Source organism: Haliotis rufescens, unplaced genomic scaffold, assembly GCF_023055435.1.
Source record: "Haliotis rufescens isolate VD_foot unplaced genomic scaffold, xgHalRufe1.0.p SCAF_8, whole genome shotgun sequence".
Lineage (NCBI taxonomy): Eukaryota > Metazoa > Mollusca > Gastropoda > Lepetellida > Haliotidae > Haliotis > Haliotis rufescens.
The window spans coordinates 48,434,798-48,457,437 of NW_025964372.1; the positions used below are offsets into that span (position 1 = coordinate 48,434,798).

Here is a 22,640-nt window from a genome sequence, read left to right on the forward strand (position 1 = left end):
CCTCAAGTGTGATTTTCAAGTGTGTTATTATTTGAACCAGTTCTATGTTCGTAAAAATATTGATGAATATATTTACATACTGTGTCATTATGGATGGGTTTCTTGATTGATGCATTCTTAATTCTCCCTTGTCGGGGGTTCACGACCCGTAATCAGGGGTGGGAAATGAAGCAGATAAAGGGTGGCTGGAGTACCGACAGGGCATGGCCATATGTGATTCCATAAACAGTCCGTTTATCCGGACGTCTCCGTCCCATACGAAATCTGCCTGATTAACAACTCTCTAGATAAATGAATTATATTTTCTTAAAGATATTGAGATGCTCCGACCTATATTCGTCCAGAACGCAAGAGTTTTGGATGGATAAAGTCTGGACAATAAAGATTTCACTGTACGTGTATTATTTTCATCAGGTCTGAGTAAAGTTATGAGCCACAGAAACCTCTGTGTACGCATCGGTCTGTATGTTTTTCAACCAAACAAATATTTAAATCACGAAAATGTTGCAACGATTACTTAAAAATCAGTCACAGATCCTGGGTATGTCTGTACATACTCGTCAGAAGTTGACACCTACCCAACATGCGTGCAAAGATTCACTTCAACATGTACCCGTGAAGATCCGGGGTAGAATAGGTCTTCAGAAACCCATGCTTGCCGTAAAAGGCGACTATGTTTGTCGTAAGAGGCGACTAACGGGATCGGGTGGTCAGGCTCGCTGACGTGGTTGATGCATGTCATCGTATCCTATCTGCGTGAATCTATGTTCGTGATGTCAATCACTGGATTGTCTGGTCCAAACCAGATTATTTGCAGGTCGCCGTCACATAGCTGGAATATTGCTGAGTGCGGCATTAAACAAACAAACAAACAAACAAACAAACAAACAAAACTTCAACATGTAGCCGATGCACATGTCAACAATACATTATTCCGTCATGTCTGTACAATACTGAAAAAACAATTTATGACAGATCTTCCTTAATGACACTTTGGTCTACTGACTTGAGTGGCCACATTTCACCACACCAAACTTCGCCTCACCTCACCTCAACTCATCTCACCTTTAACGCCACGTTAAACCCCATTTCACCTAACATCTCGCTAAAGGATATCCTCTGCTTTATAATGCTACCTCGGATACAGTTAGTTTAACGCCGCTTTTAACAGTATTCCAGTTATATCACGGCGTGTCAGCTTAATGTGGGAGGAAAGCCCGAAGTGATGCAGGTCTCAGACGTGTACCACTTCGGTGAAACCCACGAGCACGGGTATGGTGCTGATGAACCTAGAAACATAATCGGGACGAAGCGGGATTCAAACCCACGACCACAGGTTTCTGGCGTGCCCAAGGGACACAACTCTGCACAGCGAATCGCGGCGCCTTAGACGACTGGGCCACCCGTGACCCCTCACACACACCACCACCCCCCCACCCCCCCCACCCCCACACCCCCCCCCCCACCCCCACCCCCACCCCCACCCCCCCCCCACCCCCCCGACCCCCCCACCCCACCCCCTCGGGTTAGAGATATTTTCACATTACCTGAACTCTGGACCAGACCTTACCGCCATGTTAAATACAAACGCAAACACACTTTTAACCTTTTGACATGTCTCTATTGACAGTCCAAGTCTGTATAGGTAATTCTCACTCTAACAAGACCGGGACATCCCCGAGTTTGTACAAGGTCTAAAGGTAAATCCTTTCAATAAAGTCACGACCAGGCTGACTAACAAATACAATCAGACAATTCATCTACACATAGGATAATTTAACAAACGCCAAAAACAGATATCCTTTAGTAGGATGTGTTTTAATTGATACGTACGTGTTTAAAGATAGGTAAGACTACTTGTGAAATAACATGATTAAACGTGTTCATTACATTTCGTTGGTGTGATAAAAACATCGACGCTTTCAAGATACACGTGTCTGAAGTCCCTTGTTATTGTGGTGGGATGGATGTTTATGTACACAGATATCTAAAGGCATATATATGACAGTTGGGGGTGTGTTATTGTATGTGTATCGTTAATCAAGTTGACTTTGGATGTGTTTGTCCCTTCTCCCTTCAAACACTCTCTGTGTCAATAGTAAGAGGGTGTATGGGGGTCAGAGAGTGAGTGAGTGAGTATGGTTTTACGCCGCTTTTAGCAATATTCAAGCAATATGACGGCGGGGGACACCAGAAATGGGCTTCACACATTGTACCCATGTCGGGAATCGAACCCGGGTCTTCGACGTGACGAGCCAACGCTTTAACCACTAGGCTACCCGACCGCCCCTGGGGGTCAGAGAGGGGTTAGGCGACAGAAAAAATACCGGCATCTGCTCTCAGACTGAACGTCGTCAAACTATATATAGACACGTTTGCATTTTCAGTGTTCTAGTTCACGGGTCGTTGCATTCAATGGTTGTCACAATACTGGGGAAGGCCAAACGGGAGTGAGAGGTATGACCAACTTATACCGGCATGAATAAGGACTTATGCTGATACAGATTGTGGTCGTGGCTTCTTTATTCGTGTTATTCATTGAGAGCGCTATTTCGCGTGGTTGCCACAGAGTTCATGGCATAAATAAAGGCTAAGAACAGGGGTGTTACCGCGGCAAGCAGTACTCACAACACTGCTCGGAGTCAGTTAGTTTGATATTTGTACATAACACTTCATTACCTCGACTGTATAATTTCGTTAATACAGAAAAAAACACATACTAAGAAAGTGCCTAGTCATATTAAAATTTACATTGAATCAAAATCAAAATACTTACAGAAATATTTGAATAGGCATGCACAACTGAACATAAACAGCCGGACAAAAGAAAGTACACACCTATGTTTGATCGTTGCTTAAAATGAAACACGCAAGAAATGGTAATTCGATGGTGATGTTACAATAGTGTGTTTTTTTATAAGGAAGGGTCTCTAGTTCCAATCATTGCTATCAATGCGGTTCAATGTCAGAGAAACGAACCACATTCCCCTAGATTAATCCCATAAAAGTAACTTTGTTTTGTCTGGTGATATAGATTGTGTGCATATGGTCTCATTAGTCTCACACATGAACATTTCTTTCTTAACTTTGGCACGCGAACGCAAGGACAAATGATTTTCTAATGTAGACAAGTCAGCCAAGGCCGATTGCTGGGCCCATGTCATTTCCCATTAACTGCTTACTTTCTCCCATACACAGACCTAGCGTATGGCGAGGTTTATTGTACCCCATGCGTCATCTTACAATGTGGTCACGGACATTCATTGATCTGTCGGTAATAACACACTGGCATGTATGACAATAGATGTTATAAACACGTAGCCTGTGTTGTTAATTAGCTACAAGCTCTAATAACGCATGTGTCACAATATATCCAGTGACATTAGAGTCTGGCATTCACGATTACCTATCTTAGAATTATCCTTAACCGCCTGCATGTTATCAGAAATTATAGCTTAAATGGATAGAATTATCATTAAACCGCCCGCACGTTATCAGAAATGAGCGGGCTACTGTAACTTGATAATGCCCTCATATTGCTTGACGACGGGCCATTATCAAGCCCGTTGTTGGGTGACGTCATAGGGTAGAGAAAATGACGTCACGTATTATAGTGACGTCATCTGGTTTGTTCTTTGACGTTTCCATATTTGTAAAATGTGGTCAGTGACATTCGCGTTGATTGCAGTAAATGTTTCAAAACCGATGTTGTTGTTTCTTTATATTTGATAGAATATTCCATCCATTTTAGCTTTAATAACGGTAACGCTCTTTTTCAGGTCATTATCATTTGCAGAAGCCCTCTGTCTTTTCAACTGCCCTCCTTCGTCGGGCAGTTAATGGAAGACCTCGGGCTTCTGTAAATGATAATGCCCTGAAAAAGAGCGTTACCCTTATATTAGAGGGACACTATAACTTGATCATGTCCTCATATTGTTTGACGATGAGCCATTATCACGCCCGTTGTTAGGTGACGTCATATTGGTGTTTAATAGTGACGTCATCTGGTTTGTTCTCTGACGTTTCCATATTAGTAAAAGTGGGTCAGTGACATTCCTTGTGTGTTGATTGCAGTAAATGTTTCAAAACCGATATTGTTGCTTAGTTTTATTTGATAACAAATTCTATCCATTTTAGCTATAATAACGCTAACGTTATTTTTAAGGGCATTATCATTTTCAGAAGCCCTCGGTCTTTTCAACTGCCCTCCTTCGTCGGGCAGTTAATGGAAGACCTCGGGCTTCTGTAAATCATAATGCCCTGAAAAATAGCGTTACCCTTATAATATACCAATGTTATAAATCGTTTTAAACGTTATAGATCATTTTAAGTAGATCATTCCCGTACGTTTTTCAGACAGTTTTTATGAATCCACATTTTGCACCGAGCTGATGAATTTCCCGGAACTATCGTAGCCCTGCAGCTGCTTTGATAATCACGAAAAAATATGTTAAACACCGACTGAATTGTTCAATAAAACAGGAAATTTGCAGCTGGAGTCTTTTGTGTGGGATTTGTTACGTTACTGCACAAGGCTTTTGTGTGCCCTAAACCTTAAATGTCACGCCTCCGTTACCTGTGAGGCTCTTGGCAGTAAAATATCCACCATCCAATCTGAATTTCACCCTTGTGCTTGATATATACATTGCACGAGTGCGGGGAACACTAGTCACGCTTGCCACCTTCATTAAAAACAGCTCTCCAATGAAACCATAAATCGTCTGGGTGTTAGTTGGTACTTGAAACGACCATAATGACATTATGTGTGTGTCACTCATAGATTATACAAATAAAGCCCTACTGTTCATATTGTGGCATGACGTGTTGCTAGATTTTATAATATTTTTCTGTTTATTAATGTCGTTGTAAATATCGTCCTTCTATATACCTGTCTTTTGAACATTCAGTTATGATATTATTAATTATCTCTGCCAATAAGACCAATAAGATAAGCAACAACCCACCCTGTCCCAATATATAATCTCCTACATATTATTGCAATCTAAATAATAATACCTGTCTTGTGACGTCCTGTCGTAGGGTTGTCTTCATTTGAACACTGATAACGCAATTGAAATTATATGTGCGTAATAATCCTAAATAATATGAATTTTGTATATATATTGTCCCAAAGTCATAATATAGCTTTATAATGTCATAATTCATGCATTTTATCCATGTAAATGTTTTTGATTGACTTAAACTAGATAAATATAAGCGAAAAAACCCTTTCCATATTCATAAGAAATCTCTGCCAAAAACAGTCAATTGCACAATTCCGACTATATCATGAGCATGTGCTTATGAAGCACTATGAAATAGTAAAGATACCAGGTTTTCACGAAAAGGTGAGCCCATTACAAACACATGCAAAGACAAATCAATTATTCATTTAAAATGACGGGAACATTTGGTACAAGTCCAAATAAGAATAGCATCGGGCACGCTTTTTGTCATCGACGTACCAAGCTATATCAGATTAGCATGACGATGATCATAATGTGCTATTGTTGAATAACAGCATACATGAAGCGGAGCTATCAACCACTCGTTTGTTTTGTTCACCTTCGAATAGTTTCAGGTTACCGGGTTATAATATTCGAGTTGTCACACAGGCTACCGTGTTATAACATTCGAGTAGTCACACAGGCTACCGGGTTATAACATTCGAGTAGTCACACAGGCTACCGGGTTATAACATTCGAGTAGTCACACAGGCTACCTTGTTATAACATTCGAGTAGTCACACAGGCTACCGTGTTATAACATTCGAGTAGCCACACAGGCTACCGGGTTATAATATCCGAGTAGTCACACAGGTTACCGGGTTATAACATTCGAGTGGTCACACAGGTTACCGGGTTATAACATTCGAGTTGTCACAAAGGCTACCGTGATATAACATTCGAGTAGTCACAAAGGCTATCGTGATATAACATTCGATTAATCACACAGGCTGCCGTGATATAACATTCGAGTAGTCACACAGGCTATCGTGATATAACATTCGAGTAGTCACACAGGCTAGTGTGACATAACATTCGAGTAATCACACAGGCTACCGTGATATAACATTCGAGTAGCCACACAGGCTACCGTGATATAACATTCGAGTAGTCACACAGGCTACCGTGATATAACATTCGAGTAATCACACAGGCTACCGTGATATAACATTCGAGAAGTCACACAGCCTACCGTGATATAACATTCGAGTAGTCACACAGGTTACCGGGTTATAACATTCGAGTAGTCACACAGGCTACCGTGATATAACATTCGAGTAGTCACACAGGCTATCGTGATATAACATTCGATTAATCACACAGGCTGCGGTGATATAACATTCGAGTAGTCACACAGGCTACCGTGATATAACATTCGAGTAGTCACACAGGCTAGTGTGATATAACATTCGAGTAATCACACAGGCTACTGTGATAAAACATTCGAGTAGTCACACAGGCTACTGTGATATAACATTCGAGTAGTCACACAGGCTACCGTGATATTACATTCGAGTAATCACACAGGCTACCGTGATATAACATTCGAGTAGTCACACAGGCTACCGTAATATAACATTCGAGTAGTCACACATGCTATCGTGATATAACATTCGAGTAGTCACACAGGCTACTGTGATGTAAGATTCGAGTAGTCACACAGGCTACCTTGATATAACATTCGAGTAGTCACACAGGCTACCGTGATATAACATTCGAGTAGTCACACAGGTTACCGTGATATAACATTCGAGTAGTCACACAGGCTACCGTGATATAACATTTGAGTAGTAACAGGATACCAGTATATACTATTTGAGTAATCACACAGGCTGCCGTGATATAACATTCGAGTAGTCACACAGGCTACCGTGATATAACATTCGAGTAGTCACACAGGCTACCGTGATATAACATTCGAGTAGTCACAGGCTACCGTGATATAACATTCGAGTAGTCACACAGGCTAGTGTGATATAACATTCGAGTAGTCACAGGCTATCGTGATATAACATTCGAGTAGTCACACAGGCTACCGTGATATAACATTCGAGTAGTCACAGGCTACCGTGATATAACATTCGAGTAGTCACAGGCTACCGGGATATAACATTAATGGTGATAACTCGGATGTAACCTTCCTTCACTCACTCACTCACTGACTCTGGGCCAGTATGAGAAACACATGCACGAATCTGTGTTTATTCAGACAAACTGTGCCTCGTCGCCCTCGCAGTTCCATCCCCCCTGACAGGCCCTTCTCCCCGGAATGGATGGGCAGTTGACGGGTGGCACTGATCAATACGTGAAAGCAGTTTTACGCACTGCTTGAGGCGAGAAACATTGATTAACGTTTACCGTTAGTTTTTATCAGCTTCCAGTTGTTGCTGTACAAGTTATAACTATACGTTGTAATCGAGCGAATGACTGGACGACAGGTATGTTCTGGTGTACGAAGATGTGAACCAAGCTTTCTTAAACTGATGATCACGGATCTATGCTCTGACTGGTTCATGGAACACCCTTGATCTAGCATTTTCACGACAGAATATTTTTCGGTAGTACATTGTAAGGGTATCGATTGTCCAATGTATCATTTATGTCACAGGAAATTTCATTAGTTCTACCATCGCGTTCTATATTTTTCATACCGCTTAGGTTAGAGCTGGTGTTATTAGTTATTTGGGGAATGTGAGGCTAGATATGCCGGGCTGTCTTTAGCTTGACTTCCAAATTCATCTTGAAACGGATTATAGGCGATACAGTTTGAAAATAAGCTTGTTTGATTGATTTCGAGGTTCGTGCAGCCCAATTTATCAAACATTAAATTTAGCTTGTCACTACAGTTTATCATAACCATATTTCACAGAACGCTTCAGTAAAATTATTATTCATTTAACGATATTGCCCGGAGGGGCATGGTGTGGGGGAATTATTTTTCAATAATTCTCACTGTGAGCTAAAACACTCCAACTGTTTTAGTGTTGTGATTGTTTGCGGAAATTAATTTAGCAACGTGACGTCATAGTATAACATCGAAACAAATAAAATTGTTTTGCCAAAGAGCAACAGTATTTTCTAAGACGTATTTTCTGATGACAATAAACAATCAAACTTTTCATTTTCTAACATATATAATTTACTTCTTTTGTGAAATCAAATTTTCAAGTGTATGCTTTCTTTTGTCCGGCAGTGTATATATGACATGCGCGGACAAAAGAAAGCGTAAACTTAAAGGCTTATTACTAAAAATGATCGAATATTTACCTCATATAGTGTAAAGTTCATGAGACTGACAAAAGTGTTTCCATAGACAGTTGGGAATAATGTCGTTGTCATTGTAGGACAAGTTAATAACAGTGAATCGATTATTCTTAATTCCTCATACCTCGGTGTGCCAAAAATATTTTATGATTGTCATTCCGTAACATAGTGTTGCCGCAACAAATGACATATAGCTGGAATAGTTGAGTGCGGCGTTTCTACAGGGACCGCCACCGTGGCCCTGTGGGCAGAGCGTCCGCCCATACAGCGTTCGGTCATACCAAAAGACGTTAAAAGATGGTACTTGTTGTTACCCTGCCTGGCGCTCAGCATTAAGGGGCTAAAACAGGGGCTGGTCGGCTCGGGGTCAGTATACCGTGTCTGAGTGGGGTGTCAAACTGCGGCATGGTGTCTCAGTGGACCAGGAACACACACACGCACGCACGCACGCACGCACGCACGCACGCACGCACGCACGCACGCACACCTCCTGAATATTAGATTCCTGGATTATCAAGCCACACATGCGCATGTAGCAATGTCATTTTAACTATTACCGTCTAAACTGAAATTGCCTAGAAAGTAAAGTGACTGGACTCACCGGGTCGTACAAAAAGGGTTTCACCATAAACATAGAAACTTTGTCATCTATCTCGACCGCTTTATATTTAAAAGAACCTGTACGGAAAATAAAACAGATCTTAACGTAACACGGTGTTTAATGTGTAATGGGGATTCATAGAGTTTACAACTCACACAAATACAGTGGTATAGTTATAATCATGATCCAACCGATCACTCTCCCACCTTCTAAACATAGATGCAATTCCGCGTGTTAATGCGTACGTGCACACGTTCATAAACAACCAAGGGTAAAGACTTTTGTTCATATACGCATGGCGCCCTCTACATTATCACTCCCACTGTAACAACTATATTGTCAACAATAGCTTGCATACTTGCACGATCTATGCTCTTCATTCATAAATACCTTTGCCTATAATATAAGCTATGAGAAAGCAACGAGCGAATTTGTTTCTGTCACCTGCACTCAACTGTCTGAATGATTATACCACGGACTTGTATAGGTCCGTGATTATACCAAACGGAAACACTCGACTTTATAAAGAATTAGGCTTGACTTTTTATGATTTTAAAATCAACACAAAACATGCACTGTCAATCCTCAAAGACCCACCTGTAACATGCGTCAGCGGTAGTCTCATATGAACATATAGTATACACGACTCTGTGTTGACCATTGTGTTGCCAGGAGGTATATAAGTAATAAATTTCATTACCTTGAAAAATGCACCACAGGAATCTATTTAGATCCTGATAAATCATTGCACTCATTCTGTGTTTTATCGCCACGAGATACATTGAATAGAAGGGTTTAAGTGTGACAATTTATCACTGACTGGCGTAATTATGACTTGGTTATGTTCCGAGTGGTCGGGGTTTTCATGTGTGCTTATATGTAACAATTCACTCTGTCCTATAAACCTCTGTAAGGTGTTCTTCCTGTCGTTTTTGTAACGATAAAATTCTTATCAACTCATGCTGAAAAGATGTTTGATCAAGATTATAATAATCAATACCTCGGCAAAACTTTCAAAAGGTTTTATGGTAGACATGTGGGGGACATTTACAAATCTGGAGCATCAGTGACAAACATTAAGTCCGATTCCGTATTTCGACTTGAACCATATGTTTCCGGGGTTTTTTTCCAAATGACTTGCCTTTGCATGTGTTTGTGATGAGTGTCACCTGTGAGGCAGGGTACGGTCACCTTTTCGCGAACACTATTTGACAGTGATTCATAATCACATCATTATCATATAGTCGGAATAGTCTAACGGACCATGCTTTTAATAGAGTTTTTATTAAGGAAATGTTTTTGTCGGTTTTTATTTATATTTTGAACCTTCCAGTGAACACAGGGAAATGCTACGATACAATGTTTATAGAAACAGTGTTTTGTGTGAATGACTTTGAATTTATACAATTGAATATTAAAATATCCTTATGACTAATATTTAAAACCCATGAAACCGACACAGTAATGTCATTTGGGGTTCAAAACTAATGTTTCTTAATTCAATAATGTTACCGTTTAAGAATCATCAATTGTTTACAAATCAGATATTAATATTCTCCTCGTCAAAACTGAAGACTACAGCGTCATTAAACAAAGTTTTGCAACATGTCAAGGTATTATATCTAGCAACGAACAAGAACAGGAACATGGCAACCCACGTACACAAAACACAAGCAATGTTCCTGGAAATGAATGCCAAAGAGGTGTGTCCTCCATGTCAACCGTCTTGGTAGTGTCACTCACCTGTCTTCAGTTGTGAACACATTTGAGACTTTTTCCGAAACCATGACACAAGTGTGTGAACCTCAAAATCCTGTCGCTTTTCGGGTGGTTTTGATATAACCGACACAACTTTATCGTACATAAACGGGTTAGACATCTTGCCTAATCGTCCTCGCTGGAAGCAGATGTCGTCTGCTCACAGCCGTAGCAGACGTCAAATGAAGTAATATTGTCAGTTTCACTCTCGATCTCGTTTACGTCTCGTTACAGGGTCGATAAATATCGAGATCGCGGCTGGCAATCCACAGTCGTCTGTTTGTTGCTCGTAGCTGGCTTTTGTGAGTGTCTAAGATCTCAAGAGTACTTCTGTGATTTACCGTTCAACATTGCACTGTCAATATTGAGCACGGTCAAAGGCGACTTCCAAATGGAATGCTCTTTCGTCTTTAGACGTTGCTTGGTGCTCCGGCCGAGTTGTTTATTTATGCAGATCGCGGTACACAAGAATGGGATCATGTTTAACAAAACCGACCACATACACATCGCCGTGCTCCTTGTGCCTCATAGGCTAACTGTAATAATACAGGTAAAAACGTAAGGTCACACAGATCTGTATACTTAATGTATTGTCCTTGCCTCAAGTTGCTGAGCCATAGTCTATAGTGTGCCTTATTATAATCGCTGGTGAAGGTTTAATATGTGTGTATTTAAATCTATAGGCTTTACCTATTCTTTGTGCTGTCAATCATGGAAGATCGCTGAGACCATATATTAGCTTTGCAGTTTACAATTCGCTTATTTATAACACACCTGTCATACATTAGGCTCCCAATTTCGTCAGTGCGAGTTGTTGCAGTTGTGATCAATCACGCATGTCTCAGAGTATCGTGGGTCATTGATTATTTTCATTTTTAGAATGGACGACTTCAAAGTCCAAATGAAAGGTGAAAGGTGGCCTCACATTCATGTGTTCACCCTCCCGCCTCTCTAGTATAGAGTGGTTCATGTTATTTATTTTAAAATCTTGAAAATTGATTTAAATTTACTAAATTTACTAAACTAAATTTACTAAAAGAGAGTATACAAGAAATGGTTATTCGTAGGTGATGTGTTTGTATAGTGAGGATATCACAGTTCATCACTGAAACAATTATTTAATTAAAAACTATTTCACCTTCATAGTGTTTCAGAATGGGAAGCGTTTGGTTGAGGTTAAAGTTCACCAATTTAATGTCGGATTAATAAAACTTTATTCCTAAAGTTTTTAGGCAAATCACAACCCATAAAAACTTTCATTAAAAATAGCAGGTAATTTATATTGTGCGTATTTCCACATTACTCCGGTCACTGGATCAGTGTGCACTCAAGAATCATTCTCAGCTCCCTGGGGAGTATACCAACCCAAGCTGCCCGTTAGGCGCTAGAAGGATTACAACCACATTGCCATCTCATCCTACCGGGTACCCATTCACTGCTGGGTGAACAGAGGCCCATTTCGAACCAAGTCACTTGTCCAAGGAGACGCCACATGTGTTATATTGGCTTCGGCGGGGTGAGTGAGTGAGTTGGGTTCAACGCCGCTTTTTTTACAGTATTCCAGTTATATCGCGGTGTGTCAGCTTAATGTGGGAGGAAAGCCCGAAGTGATGCAGGTCTTAGACGTTTACCACTTCGATGAAACCCACGAGCACGGGTATGGTGCTGACAAACCTAGAAACATAATCGGGGCGAACCGGGATTTGAACCCACAATCATAGGTTTTTGGCGTGCCCAAGGGACGCAACTCTGCATAGCGAATCGCAGCGCCTTAGATGAGGGGGCCACCCGTGCCCCCTCGGTGTGGGACATGACCGAAGCCCTAGAAACTCATAGGAACCAAACTGCCGAAACGTGGTCACCCATCAAAGGACTCTCCGCGGCTGACGTCGCTCAACTTCACCCGACAAAGTAGAGATCAACAAAAAGATTCTTTTGTGAAGAGATTTCTACCATGGAAAACTGGAGATGCGGCAGAACTTATGGGTTTTTTTTGTTTGTTTGTTGTTTAACGCCGCACTCAGCAATATTCCAGCTTTATAATCGAGTCCGCACCAGACAATCCAGTGATTGACATAATAAGCATCGCCCCACGCAATTGGGATACGGTGACATGCATTAACCAAGTCAGCGAGCCTGACCACCCGATCCCGTTTGTCGCTCCTTACGACAAGTCCTGAAGACCATCTCTGCTCAGATCTCCACTGGTCGACAGAGCTCAGGAATATGTCAATGTGTCTGTTTTTTTCACTCAGCTCGTTTTTATACCTGGAATCGAGATGTCGTTCATTTGTAAAATAAAACCTGACCCCTAGAGATGCTGACTTTAACTGTAATTCACATGAGTGGTTGATTTTGTAGGGCGGAAAACTTTCAGATCTGATAACCCAGTACATGTACGAAAATCCTATATTTTACCTTTCAAACACACAAAGCAAAATCGGGAGGGCTTGTATATATATGTTAATAAAACAGTTCAACGTCGATCGAAATTGCCGTTTTATTTACATATAACAGTTACAGATATGTATACATATATATTGAAATATTCTTTCTATAACGTAACTATGTAAACAAACACAATTCCCCTGTTCCATAGATCGTAAAATTAACATTTGAATCTATTTTCGTCACGTTAATTCGTGCTCTTGCAAAGATCCCACGCTAAAAGTTAGTTGACCGAGAATCATTTGCTAACGGGTATTGTCAGTCCCATCCATAAAATCAGACTGAATGGTATGCGTTACGTTGACTTACGACTTGTTCGTACAGGCGATGTCGATAAAACGTTGAGAGCCACGTGGTCGCAATGTGTGTCACATACAGCGTAACTAATACGTCTTGACGTCAACTTGCTCACATTTAATGTACATACCCGCGAATAACTTCAAGCCAGGGAACGGGATTAATCAGAAGAAACTATAAAACTTTGTGTACTTGTTTTTATAGTGGCTCCCGTAGAGTACAAGATTTGCTTACAGCTGACTCAAGGCTTGGATCATCGTGTCAATACAGAAAAAACATCCACAGGCCATACCTGGCCATCAAGTGCTCGATAGATTTAAAAAAGCCAAGACTAAAAGAAATATTATTTATGGTTATTACCAGGGTACTATTTACCATAAGGGGGCGGTGGGGTAGGCCTGTTGTTAAGTCGTTCTCTTGTCATGGGTACAATGTGTGAAGTCTATTTCTAATGTCCCCTGTCGTGATATTGCTGGAATTTCCCCGGAAGCGGCGTAAAACCATACTCACTCATTCTTAATGTTATTTGTTTGTTTGTTTGTTTGTTTAAGTATTTATTTATTTATCGTATCCCAAGTTGAAAGTTCCAAGTGGAAAGTTGCGCAAGCTGTCAAACACTTTATGAGACCGACGCGTTATAGCGGGACTTTTGCTGACTGCGGCGTAATTCAACATTCAATCACTCACTCGCTGATAATGCCGAACACGCTTCATGTCTGCTGCGGAAGGGGACCTACGAAGGATGTCCAAACACCAGCTTATATTAGGTGTCTCGTTAAACTACGCTACATGTGGATCTTGCGAACAGGGTCCACATTCCTCATTTTCCACCTCACTCGTCGCTTCAATATTATCTGACATTGTATCTTCTACTGCCACCACTACTACTACTACTACTACTACTACTACTACTACTACTACTACTACTTCTACTACTACTACTGATGCTGCTGCTACTACTACTACTACTACTACTACTACTACTACTACTACTACTACTACTACTACTACTACTACTACTTCTACTACTACTACTGATGCTGCTGCTACTACTACTACTACTACTACGTCTACTACTACTACTACTGCTACTACGCCTACTTCTACTACCGACACGACTACTACTACTACTACTACTACTATTATTACTACTACTACTACTACGTCTACTACTACTACTACCACTACTATTATTACTACTGCTACTACTACTACCACTACTACTACTACTACCACTACTATTATTACCACTGCTACTATTATTACTACTACTACTACCACCACTACTACTATTACTACCACTACTACTATTACTACCACTACTACTATTACTACTGCTACTATTATTACTACTGCTGCTGCTACGTCTACTACTACTACCACTACTACTACTGCTACTATTACTACTGCTGCTAATACTACTGCTTCTGCTGCTGTTACTGCTGCTACTACTACTACTGCTACTACAACTATAACTACTATAGGGTGGCTATTGCTACAACTACTGCTACTACTACTGCTACTACTCTACTACAACTGCTTCCACTGCTGCTACTACTTCTAATACTACTACTACTGCTGCTGCTATTGCTACTACTACGACTACTACTGCTGCTGCTACTACTTCTACTTCTACTTCTACTACTACTACTGCTTCTACTACTACTACAGCTACTACTACTACCAGTAATGGATTCCAGGTCCGAGCATGTCCCCAGCAACCTATGCTGGTCGTTATTTGCAAGGTGATGGATTGGATTGTTGCTCATGATACTAATCACTGGCCTGTCTGGTCCGGACTCAATTATTAGCCGGCTGCCGTCATATAGCTGGAATGGTGTTGTTAACCCCGTATTCGTGAGTTAAAAGGAAGTTCGTTGCCCTACCCATGGCAGGTTATCAAATCAGCCACGCATCTTGAGGTCACGCATCTTGAGGTCACTTGAATTCAGTACCCTCGCGAAAAGTCCACGTTGACGATCCATGTGTCGTATATTGATAAGTGATGTCAAGGATGGAAATAGTTATCAGGGACTAGGAAGATAAAAAGATAGATGGTACAATTTATATCACCCACTAACGCATACAGGTCTTGGCCCTCGTGGACAGTACTGCGAGATGGGAAAGATCACGATCGTCGCACGGCCCTGATACCGCTAGATGAAACTGGTCTTTAAAACAAGCAGAAACGAAGGTCAAGGACGCTATCCACTTGCTATATAGGTCAAGATAACGGACCCCACAACAGAAGGCGTCTGCTTGGTAAGTTATTTAATGAGTATTCCATGTTTAAGAGACCATGTTGATTAATACTTGTTTTGTGCAGTTACTGTATCAGTGCGTGCGTATTCGATACGTGTACGCATGCGTATTTGAAGTTAGCAAGCTTTCATACAATACCAGTCCGTGACACTGTGAAAATCAGGGGTAGAATAGGTCTTCAGCAACCCATGCTTGTCGAAAGAGGCGACTGTGCTTGTCGTAAGAGGCGACTAACGGGATCGGGTGGTCAGGCTCGCTGACTTGGTTGATGCATGTCATCGATCCCAATTGCGTGGATCGATGTTAATGATGTCAATCACAGGATTGTCTGGTCCAGACTCGATTATTTACAGACAGTCGTCATATAGCTGGAATATTGCTGAGTGCGGCGGTAAACAACAGACAAACCATCTTTTAACGTCTTTTGGTATGACTCGACAGGGGATCGAACCCCGGACCTTCCGAGCGGGCGCTCCACCACTAGTAGTCAGTATACAGTGTGTTAGTGGGGTATTCATGTTGACTAGCACTATAACACTGGCATCAGTCCTGACTAGTACAAGCAGCCACACACCCAAACACACACACATGCATGCACGTCGCAATATTAGAGCAATAATTTTGGACACGACGTTAAACTCGATTTCACCTCACCTCACTTTCAAATATATGTATGACAATATGGTTGACAGTTTATTTCACGTCAATGAAGTTTTTCGTGTCTGGACAATCTTACATCGTCGATGCCTCAGTTTAAGTCTTTGAAGGGCATTTAGCAGTAATACACATAAGGATGGAATTTATGGATGCCAGCTTCTTTATTATGAGGAGCACAACGTTTTGGAGTATATACTTACTCCTTAATCAGCGTTATAATGCTATGAAGCAGAGAACATATATATGTACCTGTAAGAGTGAGTGAGTGAGTGAGTGAGTGAGTTGGGTTTAACGCCGCTGTGAACAGTGTTCCAGTTATATCACGGCGTGTCAGCTTAATGTGGGAGGAAAGCCCGAAGTGATGCAGGTCTCAGACGTTTACCACTTCGGTGAAACCCACGAGCACGGGTGTGGTGCTGACAAACATAGAAACAATCGGGGCGAACAGGGATTCGAACCCAGAACCATAGGATTCTAGCGTGAAGTGGATCTGGTCTATTCATCCTCTGGGGTTTGTACTTGCGATGCTGGTGCTACTGCCAGTACATGGGACTTGATGGCCTTGCCGCTAGAAAAGCTGACACCTATGTTGGCTTTGTTCTTGATGAGGCGGGAGTCACAGGGCCTTAGTAGGGTAGGGTGATTCTGATATCTTAGCTGGGTCACTTATCATCCATGTGATACTGCACGACTAGCCACGACTAGCCATGACTAGATATGGTCACTATGATGCACGTGATTGTTGGCCTAGTTTACCAGGGAACCTACACGTGAAGCCTGACGATACACTTACAAGATCAACACATTCGTTGGGTTAATACAAGCAGAACTGGGACGAATAGAAAAGGTGATTTGGAACACTAAAACGGGTAATATAACAGATTCATTTTTTTCCAAATATGCACATTTTGATGGGAATCCATTGCATTTACTTTGACTAATAACTATTTAGTGTCCATTGTCTCAATTGTCTCAGGCTCGGTGACTTGGTTGATGCATGTCATTGAATCCCAATTGGGTATATCGATGCTCATGTTGTCAATCACTGGAGTGTCTGGTCCAGACTCGATTATTTACAGACCGCCGTCATATGGCTGGAATATTAAACAACAAACAAACAATTGTCTCAACATGGAACTTCTGTCCACAAACCGTTCAGACGTGACAGAGATTTCTACACGAGATACAACATTATTTATCTTACAGCGACTTGTTTCATAGCGTGGGGCGGTCAGGTAGCCTAGTGGTTAAAGCGTTCGCTCGTCGCGCCGAAGACCCGGGTTCGATTCCCAACATGGGTACAATGTGTGAAGCCCATTTCTAGTGTCCCCCGCCGTGATATTGCTGGAATATTGCTAAAAGCGGCGTAAAAGCAAACTCACTCACTCACTCACTCACTCACTCACTCACTCATAGCGTTTGTACCGCTCTTATATTGCACCAATATTTATAGTAACTTTTAAACTATTGGGGGCACGGGTGGCCCAGTCGTCTAAGGCGCCGCGATTCGCTGTGCAGAGTTGCGTCCCTTGGGCACGCCAGAAACCTATGATTGTGGGTTCGAATCCCGGTTCGCCCCGATTATGTTTCTAGGTTTGTCAGCACCATACCCGTGCTCGTGGGTTTCACCGAACTGGTAAACGTCTGAGACCTGCATCACTTCGGGCTTTCCTCCCACATTAAGCTGACACGCCGCGATATAACTGTAATACTGTTAAAAGCGGCGTTAAACCCAACTCACTCACTCACTCACTTTAAACTATTAGCACACACGTGTTTCAATCAGGACGCACTGCCCCGTGTGGAATATTGACCAAATGAAATATACACTTAGTCTTCTTTTTATCAGTAGGGTGTTGACCTAAGCTGGGTGTATCACGTCAGTACACAAACACATTGAATATATATCCCTTCATAAGCAACGCTGTACATCAAAACTGACACCGTCAAGTGTTAACGATGTTTTATTATCGAACCAATTATTTTTCTCTTGAAGAAAGAGAAATAAGTCAATATTTGACCAGAGATTAAAGCTTGCCAATACGTCTGCTCTGTCAACGAGAGAAACGTTTGCCATTGTACAGGTATTACATGTTAAAATGCAGCCATGAAGGCTGTTGTGTCAACTGTATATTATATATATTATTTAAGCTAAATATGCAATAATTCTAAGCACGTGCATTTTAAATCACGTGCATGAGTTTAAATGAGGCACAGATATCGTAGCACGAACTTAATTATTCCCATGTATTACGAATATACAGCGTGGAATTTCCATGCAGCATATTTGTGAGTTTTCATTCATTTATTGATTTATTTTAACTTAAGGCAGTGTGTTATAATTGATTACGCAGTATTTGGTTACTTTGATGCTATATTTTAATACAGATAACGCACACGTACCTGGACATTCGTTATAAATAGACCGCCTCCGTGGTCTAGTGGTAGAGCGTCCGACCTGAGAGAGGAAGGTCCGGGGTTCGATCCCTGGCCACGTCTTTGTTGTTACCCTGTGTGGTGCTCGGCATTATGGAGCTAAAACAATGACTGGTCGGCTCGGAGGCAGTATACTGTGTCTGAGTAGGGTATTCATGTTAAACTGCGGCATGGTATCTCAGTGTGCTAGCACTCGGCATCAGTCCGGACTAGTACAAGCAGGCACATAGCAATATTCCAGCTGAATGAGGTAGGTCTGCAAATAATCGAGTATGGACAAAACAATCCAGTGATCAATATGATGAGCATCGATCTATGCAATTGGGATACGATGACATGCATCAGCCAAGCCTGACCTGGCGCATTATAACACTATGTAAGCTGTATGTAAGTCGTATGTAACCAGTATATGTAAGGCGTATGTAAGCAGTATGTAATCTATCAACATGGTGACGTTGTCCCATGAGGTGTATACGTAGTCATGTAAGATCATTAAGGAACATATTATATATGTATACTTTGTCAAACCGTCTAAATAGCATGAGGGGGCACGGGTGGCCCAGTCGTCTAAGGCGCCGCGATTTGCTGTGCAGAGTTGCGTCCCTTGGGCACGCCAGAAACCTATGATTGTGGTTTCGAATCCCGGTTCGCCCCAATTATGTTTCCAAGTTTGTCAGCACCATGCCCAGCTCGTGGGTTTCACCGAAGTGATAAACGTCTGAGACCTGCATCACTTCGGGCTTTCCTCCCACATTAAGCTGACAGACCGTGATATAACTGGGATGATGTTAAACCCAACTCACTCACTCACTCTAAATAGCATGACGCGAACACTGGGCCCTGTTTCATAAAGAAAACTTCCATGCCCTAACATTGACATTCAGCTGAGATCGCTTTGTGGAATTGGAACCAGGTGATATGAGTGAGTGAGTGAGTATGGTTTTACGCCGCTTTTAGCAATATTCCAGCAATATCACGGCGGGGGACACCAGAAATGAGCTTCACACATTGTACCCATGTCGGGAATCGAACCCGGGTCTTCGGCGTGACGAGCGAACGCTTTAACCACTAGGCTACCCGACCGCCCCACCAGGTGATATGATGAGACATTAACACTTATCTTTAAATTTATAAGGAACTACTTGAATACAATTTGGCATTGGACATTCGAGAATATATGATTATATACAATAAAACGCGACATAAACAACGGGAGAGCTCGACCTTGACACACCCCAAGATAGCCTAATCACAAAATTGCCGACATTTAAAATTTTATGAGTCATTATTCTCAAGGGCGTGGCCCTTTACAAAGGGGGCTCAAATAGATGCATTGATGGCCGTAAAAAGTTTGAGTTTTATTTCAATGATTCAAGAGAATACATGTACATTAGATTCATAAAGGTGAAATCCAAGCCCTCGTTGGCTATTTAACGACGGACTCCATTGACATAAGCCGGTACTCGAGGTGGAGTGTTTGCCGGGGCTGGGTTGTGAAATATTACCCCCCGGGGTAGGGACATACTTGGCACCGTGCACATAAATACCTTCATTGTTTAACAAAGAAAGAAAATATTTGTTCATCTCTCACAACACATTTTGAGAAAAAATAATGACTTGGAACTAAATATTTCAACATATATGTTATTTCATAACGCGTGGTAATACTGTCAATTATCGATTTGTGTATGTACAAATATATGCTAGTGTTTATATGTTATACTGTATATATACAGTCATGCGTGTGTCTGTGGGCGGTGCATGGATATATGCATATATCTGTGCACGCAGTAAATATTGCCCTTGAGAGAGGTAGTGTTTTTTTTGCCTGTGCATCTGTCCAACGAAAATGAACGGTAATGCGTGAGGTTTATATTTAAGCAACATGACGACAATATGTTCTATTGTAAATTGACAAAACTTGAAAAAATTCTGAAATAAAGAAGAATATACTGTACCAGGGGTACGCTTCAACGAAGTCTGAAAATATCTACCAAGCTTGTTTTGGGGACAGAGACCGAGAAACAGGTCATGATATGTTTATGACTCAACTACATGTAGTTTATATTGTAGGGTCTACTCAATATTAAGGTTATTCCGGGGCGGCGATGCATCCTAGAGGGTAATACGTTCATTCGTTACGCCGTACGCCCGGGTTCGACTCTTTACTTTGATACAGTATCATCCCTCACGATAATGAATAATGTTGAACGTTTTGTAAAAATAGCTCTCTCACGTACTGACCTCTCTCTCTCTCTCTCTCTCTCTCTCTCTCTCTCTCTCTCTCTCTCTCTCTCTCTCTCTCTCTCTCTCTCACTCACTCACTCACTCACATGATCACGAGAGAGGCTTACGTGTTTATCTGTACAAGAGTAACCAATCGGATACTATGTGGCGGGATCACGAACAAACATGCGCAGTTGAATTTACGTGCAACACGTAGGAATACGCCCCACGAGACACCATTCAAATTATCCGTGACAAACATGTGAGTTTTTATACCCACGTCTCTTTGTATGACAGAATGTTGCGGCTTATTTCTTGCAGTATAATCGTGTGTTCTGTCAGTGTTTCATTCCTATCGTCAAAGTTGGATGCTATGTCACTGCACGGCGCCAGCCGCCTTGCCTTATTTTTTCTGGGTTTGAAAAAATTCCAGGGGCATGGTGACATCGGGGGCTGGGGATGAGTAATCGTTGGAAAAACGTAAACAATTTTAAAAGAAATCTTATCTTTGTTTCATACATGTATAGTGGTAGGTGTACAAACGAAATATTTAGTTAATTATGATAGTATGTTTTAAAAACAAACCTAACTGGACAATATTACACAAAAACCTTTTTTTATGTCCCGGACAATGATCGAAGGGAGTCAAGGTCTGTCCTGGCGAAAGGCGGGAAACGTTGACCGAGTTTCCGTGTAGGACAGCGTGAATAATTGACGTGTAGGACAACGTACAGTATCATTAGCATTTGGGAGGTAACTCTTATAGGGAAGTATAGTTCATGGTTATATTAAACAAAATACATACTCACAACGTTGCGAGTGTAAAATTTAACAATACGTCCATGTCTCCACTGATCTCGTTTGTTATGGGTGTGAGAACATTACACGGAGCATGGGGATGAGTAATCGTTGGAGAGACTTAAGCAAAATTTTAAAAGAAAATCATAAGAGGGAGACATGTCCCAGACCGGTTTACCTGCCCTAGAGCGCTTGCGCTCCACGCCTGTAGCCGGTAGGAGGCAAAAGGCAGGGTACCAGTCTAGCTCAATCCGACCTTTTTCCCCAATACAGCCTTGGGTGGTGAAACGTTGACTCATTTCCGTAAAGCGGGTCTGCCTGTTGAAAGGGTCGGGGACAGGCCTACAGCATATCGCTATGCCGGAAACGTTGACTCAGTTTCCGTGTAGCGAGATATTAGCACTTTTGGACAGTGTGAATATTTGATGTGTCAGGCAACAGGAGTAAACATATTAGCATTAGGGAGGTACTATTAGGTAGGGAAGTATGGTTCATGGTTAAAAATAACAAACGCACTCACAACGTTGAGGGTTTCAATTTTAACAATGTCTGCATGTCTCCACAGATTTACTTAAGTACAAAATAATATTACATCAACGGAGCTATTACTTTGAAAAGATTAGTTATAAATTTTACCATATTTTTATCACTGTCAACAGCATCATGTATACCATTATGATTGTGTCAATGTAATACTCCTTATTCCTTGAAAATAATAACAAATGTTTCAGGAAGTCATTATTGTGAAAACATATCACTTGTTTTGTTTTCTACTGTCATATTACATAAATATTCGGATTGAATTGTGCCACATTCTTGTTCCTGATACTGAAGGCACCACAAGCAAATTACAGTTTGTTTTATCTTCTTACACATGTGCGCTTTAT

The 22,640-nt window shown here is 41.4% G+C and overlaps 2 protein-coding genes across 5 annotated transcripts in view; one reads left to right on the top strand and one right to left on the bottom strand.

Annotated features, from left to right (window-relative positions):
• The window catches only part of LOC124115155, a 38,950-nt gene extending 27,909 nt beyond the window's left edge, over positions 1-11,041 (bottom strand). Inside the window, exon 1 of the mRNA XM_048389562.1 lies at positions 10,615-11,041. Coding sequence (XP_048245519.1) covers positions 10,615-10,750 — 136 coding nt within the window. The 5' untranslated portion in view covers positions 10,751-11,041. The remainder of the gene's footprint in view (positions 1-10,614) is intronic.
• A 4,387-nt stretch (positions 11,042-15,428) lies between these two features.
• LOC124115153 (cytosolic beta-glucosidase-like) overlaps positions 15,429-22,640 on the top strand; it is a 36,609-nt gene continuing 29,397 nt past the window's right edge. Inside the window, exon 1 of one of the 4 annotated variants that reach the window (XM_048389582.1) lies at positions 15,429-15,636. The gene's annotated coding sequence lies outside the window, so the exon portion shown is untranslated. Of the gene's footprint in view, positions 15,637-17,042; positions 17,163-21,139; positions 21,218-22,640 lie in introns of those variants that run through there. The other 3 variants (XM_048389583.1, XM_048389585.1, XM_048389584.1) reach the window with 3 other exon arrangements.